This window comes from Dryas octopetala, chromosome 7 (genome assembly GCF_963921425.1).
Source record: "Dryas octopetala chromosome 7, drDryOcto1.1, whole genome shotgun sequence".
In the NCBI taxonomy this organism is placed as follows: Eukaryota; Viridiplantae; Streptophyta; class Magnoliopsida; order Rosales; family Rosaceae; genus Dryas; species Dryas octopetala.
In genome coordinates, this window is record NC_141372.1 from 2,235,808 (window position 1) to 2,249,737 (window position 13,930).

At 36.6% G+C, this 13,930-nt stretch overlaps 2 protein-coding genes across 2 annotated transcripts; both read left to right on the forward strand.

Annotated features, from left to right (window-relative positions):
- The first annotated feature begins 1,026 nt into the window (after positions 1-1,026).
- On the forward strand, positions 1,027-6,030 carry CLPB4 (casein lytic proteinase B4). The gene is made up of 10 exons (XM_086250202.1): positions 1,027-1,473; positions 1,573-1,791; positions 2,017-2,254; positions 2,358-2,553; positions 2,839-2,893; positions 3,220-3,370; positions 3,459-3,767; positions 4,142-4,407; positions 4,492-5,421; positions 5,507-6,030. Exons 1-10 carry the CDS (start codon positions 1,195-1,197, stop codon positions 5,816-5,818), a joined length of 2,955 nt encoding a protein of 984 aa, XP_086106328.1. The 5' UTR covers positions 1,027-1,194; the 3' UTR covers positions 5,819-6,030.
- Positions 6,031-9,459: 3,429 nt separating this feature from the next.
- On the forward strand, positions 9,460-12,777 carry LOC147278357 (ARM repeat superfamily protein). The gene is made up of 3 exons (XM_086251611.1): positions 9,460-10,311; positions 10,881-11,858; positions 12,653-12,777. The coding sequence occupies exons 1-2, from the start codon at positions 9,713-9,715 to the stop codon at positions 11,809-11,811; spliced, it is 1,530 nt and encodes a 509-aa protein (XP_086107737.1). The 5' UTR covers positions 9,460-9,712; the 3' UTR covers positions 11,812-11,858; positions 12,653-12,777.
- Positions 12,778-13,930: the final 1,153 nt, after the last annotated feature.

Consider the following 13,930-nt stretch of genomic DNA (forward strand, 5'->3'; position numbering starts at 1 on the left):
TAAATTCACCAAAAATAGCTCGAGACTCCAAATAATTCGCCGAAAAATTCTACGGACTCGTATTGATGAGTACTAATTTCCTATAACCTCAAAATAGTCAAATTGATTTCAAAACAATTATGAAAATTCCTACTCTTATAATTTAATTCTGAAAAAAATAATAATCACCAAATTCTTGAATTTTCATTTTCTAAAATTCATTTCCACAACCAAAGGTCTAAGTTAGTTAAAATAAATTTAAAGAAATTTCTAATTCCTTTAAACAAACCTTAAAACAAATTTTAAAAATTTAAATAACAAAATTACCATAAGCCAAAATTTGGGTTGTTACACTTAGTGAAGACAAAGCTTGGCTAGATGAGAAGCACGGGAAAAAAGGAAGGAAAGATTATAAAAAAAAAAAAAGTAGGGGGGATTTAGGGCCTTTGGGCAATTAGAAAGAAAAAAAAAGGTTTGAGATTTCGTTTAGTTATTTTAAACTTTAAACTTTAATACATTTCTATATAAAAAAAATAATTAAAAGTATTCTAAAGGGCCTAAAACCTAATATTCTAAAGAATATAGAATATATAGGGTTTAATGTATAGATTATAGAGTATAAAGAGTATTATGGTATATAGAATATATAGAGTATTAGAGTTTAGATTTTAGTGTATAATTAAATTATACAATATAAAGAATATACTTATTTGCTCTAACGCGCATTATATTCACATGAAACCTACTATATAATTTGATTTATTTAATGTTTTTTTATCAATTTAGTAGATAATATGTTAAATAAATATATGGTAAAATTTTATTAAAAAATTTTATATTTTAATAGTAATTTCTGTCATTTTCATTTAATTTTTGTCAAAATTTAAAAACCTTCAAAATCTGAAATTTAATTTCTTGCGTATAAGGTACAATAGGCCCACAACTGAAAAGAATTGAGTCTGGATCAATTTTGTTCCGAAACAAAAAGGGCCTACCGAAAAAACAAAAAAATAAATAAAAAATTTAGTAGACACTAGAGTTCCGATGCTCCTTCTACAACCTTCTTTTGCCTCTTCACCAAGTTTTCTTCACACCGCTTACTAAAATAAAAAATAAAAGCTTTCTTCACACCATCTCTCTCCGAAGACGAAACACAGAATTATACAAAACTCTGAACAATTTCTTTTGTAGTTGTTGCTTTTGGTTCATGCTCAAATGGCGAGCAGGAAAGTCACACGACTCACCAACTCGGCTTTGGCTTTGGCGGCCATGAACGCCGCCAAAACCTCAAGAAACTCGCTCTCTCAGTGCCGTGCAACTGCCGTGGCTGCCTCCACTTTGGGTGGTAACTCTTTCACTTCCCTCTCTCGGCCCAACGTCGTTTCGGAGAGCAACAATGTCGTTTCGGCCAAGTATTTGGCGAACACCTTCTTCACTCGCCGCAGTTTTCACTCCTCCAATCCCTCTTTCTACTCCGCAACCAGCTCTTCTCAGGTCAGAGGCTTTGAAAGTTGAAACCTTTTTGAATGATTTTGGTTAAATATTGAATTATATGAAACAATTTGCCTCCTTTTTCTTTTTGATTGATATCAGGCGAATCAGAATGAGTTCACTGAGATGGCTTGGGATGGCATTGTTGGTGCCGTTGATGCCGCCAGAGTCAGCAAACAACAAGTGGTGGAATCTGAGCACTTGATGAAAGCGCTTTTGGAGCAAAAAGATGGGATGGCCAGGAGAATTTTCACCAAGGCAGGGGTTGACAACAGCTCGGTTCTGCAGGCTACTGATGACTTCATCTCTCACCAACCTAAGGTACATTGATAAAAACCCATGTTTCACTTGCATCATAGATATTATAATGGCTTTGTTTGTAGGAGGTACATTGATAAAACCCATATTTCACTTCGTATCATAGATATAATAACGGCTATGGTTGGTAAAACCCATTTTTCACTTTGCATCTTAGATATAATGGATTTGTTTGTGGGAGGTGATGAAGAATTGACCATCGGGTTGTTGTTGTTGTTGTTGTGGCAGGTGATAGGTGCCACCAGTGGACCTATGATTGGCTCACATCTCAGTGGTCTGTTGGACAATGCCCGGCGGCATAAGAAAGAAATGGGAGATGATTTTGTGTCGGTGGAGCACATTGTGTTAGCTTTTCTATCGGATAAGCGGTTTGGGCAGCAATTGTTCATAAACCTCCAGCTTAGTGACAAGGATTTGAAGGATGCTGTTCAAGCTGTTCGTGGAAGTCAGAGAGTCACTGATCAAAGTATGCTTTTGTTCCACCTTGAATTAGCATTTCAAATTGCTTTTGTTTGTTGGGTATTTTCTTATGTCTTAAGTAATAAGTCCATATTTGTATTTGTATATAGATCCTGAAGGAAAATATGAAGCCTTGGATAAATATGGGAATGATTTGACTGAACTCGCTAGGCGTGGCAAACTTGACCCTGTTATAGGTCGAGATGATGAAATACGAAGGTGTATGCAGATACTGTCTAGGAGAACAAAAAATAATCCTGTTATTATTGGTGAGCCCGGTGTGGGAAAAACTGCCATTGCTGAAGGGTATGGTTATTTGCGTACCTTGCATTTTTCTTAATTGTCATGCTTCTTTTAACAAGCTCTAAAACTTAATACCTTAGGTTGTTTAATTTACCTTAGTAAATTGTTTGACTTGATGCACGCCTTTACATGTCTAGTGGACACTACCAAAACACTGAAGTTTATTCAGCCATCACCTAAGGGGTGATGTTGAACTACTCTCTGTGGCATATATTGCCTGATTATTCATCATGCATTTTGTGCATTTTTCTTTTTCATTGATTTAGTATAAATTTTATATTATTGCAGATTAGCTCAACGAATTGTGCGTGGGGATGTTCCAGAACCACTATTGAATAGAAAGGTAGTGATTCATTTTAATTTTTTTCATCAGTTACAATTTTTTTTTCAAAACTATAAGATTATTTTATTTCTATGTATTAGTTTCAAAAAAGTTTTTTCTTGAAGATCAAGTCCAGATATTTACATGATTGTTCTAACCCAGGTGCAATTTTGTTAAAGGGATTTTTTTTATTAATTGGATCTCAATCTAGATTTTTCTAGATCCACCATGAATTAAATTTATTGAATTATACTTCATTTGTTAGGATTGAAGTTTCATATGAAACAGTTTCTTCTTTGGTGTTCAAATTTGTATATAAATTTTGCATTTTTTCTTGTATTCTACAGTTGATTTCCTTAGATATGGGTTCATTGGTTGCTGGTGCCAAATTTCGTGGAGATTTTGAGGAAAGGTTAAAAGCTGTTTTGAAGGAAGTTACTGCTTCAAATGGACAGATTATATTATTCATTGATGAGATTCATACTGTTGTAGGAGCAGGTTTGTACTCTTCTTCTGACAAGGTATAATCTTTTTGTATTGGATCTGTCATGTTTCTCCTGATGTCCTTGTTAATGATTCTTGGTAGGGGCTACAAGTGGTGCGATGGATGCTGGGAACTTGTTGAAACCAATGCTTGGGCGGGGTGAGCTTCGCTGTATAGGAGCAACGACATTAAATGAGTACAGAAAATACATTGAGAAGGATCCTGCGCTTGAGCGTAGATTTCAACAGGTATTTTGTGGTCAGCCTTCTGTCGAAGACACGATATCCATTCTTCGTGGGTTACGCGAGCGCTATGAGCTGCACCATGGTGTGAAAATATCAGATAGTGCCCTTGTTTCTGCAGCGGTACTTGCTGACAGATACATTACAGAACGTTTTTTGCCTGACAAAGGTAATAATTATATTCACCTTATAGGTTTTTCTAAAAGGGGGAGATTTTGTTCTCCAGGGGGGCACAAAAAAACAATTGTGTCAATTTCCGCTTGATACATCTTGCAAGTCTAGGATTCGAGATGCACTCATTTCTATGGAAGTTACATTCATGGGTATGACCAGTACAGATAGAGGCCTAAGGAGCATCTTACATAAAGAAAAGAAGGGATGCAGGGGAGTCCTTTAAAAGTAATAAGTAGATTTTTCTTCTTATTTTCTACAAACAAAAAAAAGCTTGGCCTCAACCTTAAAACACTGTTTCCCTTAGATTTTTTTTTTTTTCTTGGTCAGCTATGCTTCTTAAAATTTTGTAACTTAGCTTCTCTGTTTCAGCCATTGATCTTGTTGATGAATCTGCTGCAAAGCTGAAAATGGAGATCACTTCTAAGCCAACTGAGTTGGATGAGGTGGATAGGGCTGTATTAAAGTTGGAGATGGAGAAACTGTCTGTGCAAAATGACACTGATAAATCATCGAAAGAAAGGTTAAGCAAGCTGGAAAATGACCTGGGATTGCTTAAACAGAAACAGAAAGAATTAACTGAACAATGGGACCATGAGAAGACCCTGATGACTCGGATACGATCAATTAAAGAAGAGGTATTCCTCCATTTATTGTGAAATTGTTGTTGCCAAATTATCTCTCCCTTGATTTGCTGTTATATATGTTTTTAATTTTTGTAGATTGATAGAGTAAACCAAGAGATGGAAGCTGCTGAACGCGAGTATGACCTAAGTCGTGCTGCTGAGCTCAAATACGGAACTCTAATGTCCCTACAACGCCAGTTAGAAGAGGCTGAGAAAAACCTTGCTGAGTACCAAAAGTCTGGAAAATCCCTGCTTCGTGAAGAAGTCACTGATCTTGACATTGCTGAAATTGTTAGCAAATGGACTGGCATACCCTTGTCAAACCTTCAACAATCAGAAAGAGACAAGCTAGTTATGCTAGAACAGGTTCTTCATAAGAGGGTGGTTGGTCAGGATATAGCTGTGAAATCAGTAGCTGATGCAATCCGACGTTCAAGGGCAGGTTTATCTGACCCAAATCGACCAATCGCAAGTTTTATGTTCATGGGTCCTACTGGTGTGGGGAAAACAGAGCTTGCAAAGGCCTTGGCCGGCTATCTCTTTAACACAGAAAATGCTCTTGTCAGAATTGATATGAGTGAGTACATGGAAAAGCATGCAGTTTCACGCTTGGTTGGGGCCCCTCCTGGTTATGTTGGTTATGAAGAAGGTGGGCAGCTAACAGAAGTGGTTCGTCGAAGACCTTATTGTGTAGTGCTATTTGATGAAATAGAGAAAGCACATCATGATGTCTTCAACATTTTGTTACAATTGTTGGATGATGGAAGGATAACCGACTCTCAAGGACGGACTGTAAGCTTCACTAATTGTGTTGTGATAATGACCTCAAACCTTGGCTCCCACTATATACTCGAAACTCTTCGTAATACACAAGATAGCAAGGATGCAGTTTATGATTTGATGAAAAGACAAGTTGTTGAGTTGGCAAGACAAACTTTCCGCCCCGAATTTATGAATCGAATTGATGAGTATATTGTGTTCCAGCCATTGGATTCCAAAGAGATCAGCAGAATTGTTGAGATACAGGTGATCAATCTTGTACCTATAATAAATTTTTTTTTTTCATAGTGTGTCTTACTTGTGATACTTAAGTGCTTCCTTGCCATTGCAGATGAACCGATTGAAAGACAGGCTAAAGCAGAAGAAAATTGATCTTCATTACACAGAGGAAGCTGTGGAGCTTCTTGGTACATTAGGCTTTGACCCAAACTTTGGTGCAAGGCCAGTTAAGCGGATCATACAACAGTTGGTTGAGAATGAAATTGCAATGGGAGTCTTGAGAGGAGATTTCAAGGAGGAAGACTCGATTATCGTTGATGCTGAGGTGTCCCCATCTGCCAAAGACCTTCCTCCCCAAAAAATGTTGCGCATCAGGAAATTGGATAGCAGTTCTGCTTTAGATGACATGGTTGCGAATGACTGATTTGTGGATTTTCAATGTAAATAAGCTTCAGAAAAAGCTTGGCTTTGGTATGTCCTAACTTTCATGTGTTATAATGAATACATATAGCTACCAAAAAGCTAGTGCTTTCTTTTAATCTTTCTAGTTAAGTTGGGCAACAAGTGCCTGCAGACCCGAGTTTATTAGGGGGTGGAAAGGTTGTTAACAGTCTCCAGTCAAATTTCTGACCCCAAAAAAAAAAAGAAAAAGAAAAAGAATTAGAATTCTCGAGTCAAATTTCTCTTGTTTGATAAGGGTTCTTGTGCATCAAATTTTCATATATAATCGCTCAATCTTTTATATTTTTCTTCTGAATATAATAGTGACGAACTTCAGGCATTGTGAGACAATGAAAAATGGTCAGAGTTCATCTTGTCTGGTGGAATAAATCGAATAATAAAAGAAATTAATTAGAGACCAACAAACACGGTCCCATAGGTTTTACTCTTCAACAAGAAGCAGTGAGCTTAATTAATGTTTGTCGATCTCAAAAAGATTCTGCTCTTCAACAAACAGTGGGTTTAGGGGAAGTACTATTTACACTAAACCCTATCATGTATGAAACTTATATATATAACATTGATCCAGCAAAAAAAAAAAAGGGGAAGTACTATTTACACTCCAAAAATGTCATCATACATTTCAAAATATATAAATTTTCTTTATATTTGGAATGTAGGAAGACATTTTTGAAGTGCAAATAACACTTCCAAAACCAAAGATAAACAACTTTTGAATTTGTGATATAAGCCTCACATTGAGAATCATACAGAATCAAAAGTCATATATGATGCATCATCTATCACCTGTTTTTGTACCCGAAACAAACATATTCACATGACAATTTGTACACTGCCATCTGCATGCAATTGAGAAAAAATCTAGTGTGAATGTGTAATTGTACAGCCCACATCAACATGCATATCATGCTTTCATGCCCCAACTGGTTACTGGTTACTGGACCCATGCATGCATAAAAAACATCAACAATAATAGCTAAGGGACATACATGGCCAAATACGAATCTCATTGCCTTTGCCTAACCTATTACAGAATGTTTTTTTAGACTATTATAAATACTAATTTTGGATGACTTGACACTGCATAGGTACCTAGTCATAATTCATAGTTTGAAAATAGCAAAGAAAACAAAAAATTCAGGTCCCCTTTTCTTAATGATGGTTGTTAATTTTCCTTGTATAAACTATAATATGTGATGTGAGTGGTGCTTGAAATGTATACAAATTACAAACTCATATCATCATTTGTTGTTTTCATGTCTCAGTGCGTTTGTTTGTTGTGTTCTTTCCGAGTGTTTCAATCAGTACTCAGAGGCTACTAATCATGCCAAGCGAATTAAAGAAACAATAAGACAAATTAACATCCTCAAAGCTTCGGCTCCTAATTAATATTTAATCTTATCGTAATAGTCACGAGATTAATATTAATATCTTTTAGCTATTGCCTTCTCTGGTCTACTCAATAGCTTAATTATCATAATTAATTATTTAATCTTTATTCGCAGTGTCCCAATTATAATCACGGAGCAATATGCATGCAACTCCAACAATCAATAATCATACTAATTGATAGCCTTAGGTAGTCTAATGACTCTATTTTATCCATGATTCATTGTAACTAACAACTATATTTGTAGACTACAATTCTCTGTGAGTCTTGTGAGCTTTTGATTTTGAAGTCAATTGATATATATATATATAAGAAACATATTAAGAGTGTCAACTTTTTTTCTCAACCTTTGTTTTTATTTTACGTGTTATCACTTTACTTAATAAATTTTTTTTTTAATATTCAATATATAAATGTCATACAAGTTAAAAAAAAAAAAAAATTGAGATCCTTAACACTACTGTATATAGAACAAATAGCTAGTCTAAGCTTGTAGAGTCTAACAATGGTGAAATAAGATTCTCAATCTACTAATACTTTATGTGTTGATATTGACTTATTATAACCACAATACGATATTTTAAGAATGTAAATTTGCAATATATTTATGTATTACTTAATGTCATATATGGATTTGAAAATCTAAACATATATATAAACTTGGAAAATGTGTTCGGGGATCATCAGATTATAAAGTACGAAGTTAAATTTTGAAAAATGAAATCCACACATTAAATACTATTAGATCACATTTTGCTTGAGTGAAGTAGAATATATTTGAATATATGCTTTGAGCTATTTAAAATCTGAAGCAAACTAGAAAAATGATGTATTCAACCATTTAATACATTATTTGAGCCTAATAAAATGTATAAATATACAAGGAAATAAATTATAATTGATAACTCTCTTGTTCTTTATCAACATGAAATCCAAGAGGCCTTCTTGGTTTTGTAAAAAACAGAGAAAAATCAGAGAACATAGACAAAACAAAGTGTAGAAGGGAGTGGCATGGATTTTGTTACATGAAACAACTACACAACACAAAACAACACAAGCCCAAATTAGAACCCATGAATAGTCCAACACCGACCGAGTACCGAATACTTGTTGCGTAGACAAGTAGAGAAGCAGAGAAGCTTGCACACACTTTGATACCAACGACTCTCTGCAGTGTGCACCATACATGCTCCTCCACCTACTTATCGTACACCCTCAGATCAAAACAACGTGGCAGGCCCCGCACGAAGCTTCTTTTGTTGAACGCATGAGCTGGACGGCATGAGAACTGAAAGGACGGTTGTGACTGTGTTACCAGTTTACACTGTAGTATCATCACACCCTTCCCTATGCAAGACGAATGGCTTGCTTTGGAAGTCTCTTTCTCTCTGTTCCCCACACCCCCACACAATTTACAAATGCCTTTTTCATTTTTCAACAAGCCTCCTCCTCCTCGCCATAAATGATTTATTTTTCGTCTGATTTATAATTTATTTATGTATTTTCACACAAAGAAATAGAAAAGCAACTGTTTCCATGTGAAATTCTTATGTCCTTCATTTCTTGTCTGCCATTCATTTTGTTTTTCCAAATCATAATTTATTTTAAACAATTTATTTGATTAGGTCCCAATTCAAAGCTTATACGTAAAATTGGTTGACGGTTTGTATCACACATTCCAATCTAAAATTCTACATAATAGAATATAAGCTATAGTACATTTTTATTTATTATTAATTAATTTTGAATTAAATATTCTAATTTTTTCGTAATACTTATCTACTTATTAAGTCAAAAAGTGGCTCACATACTTCCATGTTAACACATACTAAGATGTGAAAAAATGTGTTGAAAATTATATCTCACATTAAGGAATAAAGCCTTAGATGCTCAATTTATGCAGAATTTTGGTAATAGTTTATTGGTAAGAATTCAATCATTTGTGATTTTGTAATGAGAATTTGGGTTAAAAAGGGAATAATATTGTTGCGCAACCAAAAAAAACTTTGAATAAAGTTTCAATTCGAGAAAATTTAAACATGGACCAAAAAAGAAAATATAAATAAATTCAAGATTAAAAGAAAACAGTTTTCTATAACAAATAACGAAAACAAACAGGGATTTAATATAATGGCCAAAAAAAAAAAACAGGGATTTAATATCAGTATATATCACTTCCTTTCTCTGTCTCGCTCTCAAGAGTCTGAAACTGAGTGCCAGTGGTCAGTAAAGAAGCAGTGTCTCTCAGGAACTGGAAAAAAAAAACAAGAGAGAAACCAAATTCCAATTTACTAATACTCTCTCTTCTCTCTGTGTCTCTGAGTCTGTGTGAAGCATTAAAATAACCAAAACCTCCTAACCAAAAAAAAGTAACATCTCTTTCTCTATATCTATCTATCTATCTATCGATCTCTGTAAGCAGGGTTTTCCGTGCAATGTAGTTCACCAGAACAAGCAGAGAACGAAATGGCCAAGTGTCACAGAAACGACGTCGGATCTATAGTCCTAGACCGCGCCACCACCACCACATCCACCGGAGGCAGCCACTTCCGACTCTGGACGGCCTTCTCCGGCGCCTCATTCCGCCGCAAAATATTCGACGCCGTCAGCTGCGGCGGAAGCTCCCGCTTCCGCCACCACACCGAAAATGACGCCGCTCCGGCCAGTCCTCCCACCCCTCCCGCCACCGCTGCTAGATCAACCGCCAAGCAGTCCAAAGAGAAAGAGCCGGGAAAGGTGAAAGCGAAGTCGGAGAAGCTCTCGGATCTCCTGAACCTCGCGGCGGACTGGTCGGAGGCCGAAAACGACGCCGTGACGAAGAGGAGAGTGGAGGCGTTGGAGGAGCTGAAGCGCGTGGCGAGGGACTTGCAGGTCGAAGACTCGGCGAAGAGGAAGGAGGCTGCGAGAAACGTGAGGTTGCTTTCCAAGGAGGATTTGGAAGCCAGAACCACGCTCGCTATGCTCGGAGTCATTCCTCCGCTCGTCGGAATGCTCGACTCCGACGACGTCGATGCGCAGATCGCATCGCTCTATGCTTTGCTCAATCTCGGGATCGGCAACGATGTGTGAGTTCTTCGGATTCGGTTTGGGAGCTCTGATCCAATTTTGTTGTTTTATGTCATTTTCTCGTTTTAATTTCGTTCCCGAATTATTATTATTCTTCTTGCTTGTTGCATGCACTTTTTTTGTTTGTTTTCACTTCATCATCAGCTTCTTGCTCTGAATTTGATTAATTCAGCAATTTGTTTAACTAGTGTTTCTGTTTGCTGTCATTTTCATGCCATACTGTTTTCTTGGTCTTGTAGATTTTTCACTGGCTTTTTGTAAAATTACTTTTCTTTACTCCGACTGTTCATATCTACAGGCTGAATGTCTTGCATGTTTGTAAAATCGCTCATGTCCAGATCAGCCTTGAACTTTAGTCTCGGAAATATGATTTTTCTCCCTTTGAATCTATTACTGAAAGTCACTTTCATGTGAAAATACAAATATGTTAATTTGTTTTATTCTAATTTTACTTGCATAGTTGCATATGAATCACGTTTAATTGACCCATTGCCGCATTTGTATTGCTCAATTTGTTTGATTTTAAAATTTTAATTGCCAATGCTTTTTTGGACCACCCCTTATGCAGGAACAAAGCTGCCATTCTCCAAGCAGGGGCTGTTCACAAGATGCTGAAGCTCATTGAATCTCCAAATCCTCCTGATGCATCAGTCTCGGAAGCTATAATAGCAAATTTCCTCGGCTTAAGCGCATTGGACTCAAATAAACCCATTATTGGATCTTCAGGTGCCATACCTTTCTTGGTTAAGACCCTCAAGAATTTGAACAACAAAAGTAGCTGCCAAGCTAAGCAAGACGCCTTGAGAGCTCTCTACAATCTTTCGATCCTCCCATCCAATATTTCGTTTATATTGGAAACTGATTTGATCTCTTTTTTCTTCAATGCTCTGGGGGACATGGAAGTGAGTGAAAGAATCCTTGCAATTCTAAGCAACATGGTATCTGTCCCAGAAGGTCGAAAAGCAATTAGCATTGTACCAGATGCATTCCCTGTATTGGTTGATGCATTGAATTGGACCGACTCGCCAGGGTGCCAGGAGAAGGCATCCTACATTTTGATGGTAATGGCACACAAGGCATTTGGAGATAGGCAAGCCATGATAGAGGCAGGAGTTGTATCAGCATTGCTTGAATTAACGCTTCTGGGTAGTACATTGGCGCAGAAGAGAGCTTCAAGGATCTTGGAGTGTTTGAGAGTGGATAAAGGAAAGCAGATTTCACAAAGCTTTGGTGGGAACATGAGTGCAGCGGTTTCTGCTCCCATTTTTGGGCCTTCATCATCTTCTACTAACCCAAATTCGGCCTCCAATGAGTGTTTGGAAGAGGAGGAGGACATGATGAGTCAGGAGAAGAAAGCGGTGAAGCAATTAGTGCAACAGAGTTTGCAAAGCAACATGAGAAGGATTGTGAAAAGGGCCAATTTGCCACAAGATTTCGTTCCATCTGATCATTTCAAATCACTCACCTCTAGTTCAACTTCAAAGAGCTTGCCATTTTGAGGAATTAGGCTGCCAATGAAGATGGATTGAAGAAAAGAGTTTCTGAAGTTAGTCTTCTTTTCATACTCTTATTCCAGTTTCTAGGCCTTTTGTAGCTTATGTTAGTGGATGAACTTGTTAAATTTATATAATTATTATAAATATAGTCCGAGGTAGAAAAAAAAAAAAAAAAATTGGTTGGGTAATCCCAGTTTGGTCGTGGACCTCGCGGTGATTAAGGGTGTCAAAAGCTCTGCTTCGGTTATTCATTTTGTTTTGGCATGAATATGAATGAAGCTGAAAACTTGACCTGCCAAAGCTTTCAGTTTCACTGTTTCAGACAAACCGCCATTTAATGATGTGAGCAGACTTTCCTAGCTTCCTGTCACTCTGTCAGTGGCATGGCATGAAAAATTGGAAAAATACAAGGGGTGCTTTAGTCATATAATATTTATTTTGAGTATCCCCACAATCGTCGGGTCACTATCAGCCCTATGTAGTACACTTTTGTCCAACTTGTTGGCCTTATTCAAATTTATTATTGCTAATACACCACCAACTATTGGAAGGGGGTGTCGGTCATTTTCTTTTGCATGAAATAGGAACTATTCAATTTCAGGACCTTCTCCATCTGGGAATCTCTTCATTGTTGTTTTGTGTTTTTAAGTCTCATTTAGAGGCCTTGGGTTTATACTTTATAGAGTTGAATTGAATTTGTTATACAATTGCAGGGAGAACATGGATTGTTAATGCTAAACCCCTTCACTTCTTTCATTAGTTTTAATAATTGCATTAATCACCTTCTTTAATTATTAATGCTTTGAACTTGTTTACTGAACTATTCTCTATTAACAATTTACAGATCTGATGTGAAGAATTGACAAGTCAGATGTGATTTTGCAGAGTTGAGCTGTTGGTCATTAATGAGAATCATCCACATTTCGTCCCCACTGAGGTACATATATATTTATAATCTTCATGGTGGGGGGGGGGGGGGGGGGGGGTATGGGCATTTTGTATCTTTGTAAATTTGTAATCTCCTTGGTATCTTTTGCTATGTCCTTGAGTAACTTTCGTTTTTCTGGCCAGTGTCCTTGGGACCTTGAATAACTTGAGTTGTCTGTTCTGGTGTAAATATTTATAATGCAATTCACCTGTGGAGTTTTGTTTGGTTATTTCAATGTGCAAAAATTAGGTTGGCTCATCAATTTAAGGCTGCTATCTGTTTTTGGATCTCAGGAAAATAAGTTACACTGATTACCTACCACTTAGATCTGATTTCTTTGAGGCACATGCTTTGCACACATTTGTTAATTTACTATATTATCCAGTACTGGTATTTTTCAAACCCAAACCCACTTGGCCCACTTGTATTCACAGCACAATAATATTTTTATTAACTTATTGCTGTGAAAGTGGGTAGGTTGAACACTAGGTCCTGCAGCTTCAGGACTGTCCAGTATGGTCTTATTCAATTTTTATTCACCAAACCACCAAGTGCAAATGCATGTGTAGCAGTGTAAGCACTTCCCTAAAGGTAGGTCAAGACTTTAAACACCATTAAGTTTGTAGGCAACAAGTTAATTAAAGGCAGTGTAGAAGCAGGTTATGATTAATATTACTGTTTTTGCTTTTCTGTACATCCCATATTTAAAAGGCAGCGAGTGTAAATGCAATCGGACTGGCAAATGCATCTGGGTTTGAGGCACATGCAGCAAAAGGCTTGTTTGCGTGTGTTTCCACCGACTTTGAATAATAGCAAAGGCTCTGTAATTCTCAAGATATTAAATGTGGGATGACAGTAGTGACGTAGTTTTGGGCAAAACCACAAAAGTGATGGCTCTTTTGTGGCCAAAATTGCAACAGAAGGTTCTCTTTCTCCTTATTTATAGGTTAACCGTTTTGTTGTTTTGCATCTGAGTCTTGTACATCAAGAGGGATTTCAAGATTCAACCACTCAATTAAGAGTTAATTATACTTACACTTTTTGAGGTTTATCGACCTTTCACATACACTCCCTGAGGTTTCAATAATTACACATACACCTACTGAGGTTTTAAAACTGTTACATATAACCCCCTACAAAAGAAAAAAAAATAAATAAATAAAAAAGAAAATATTTGTATTCAGGTTAGACCTT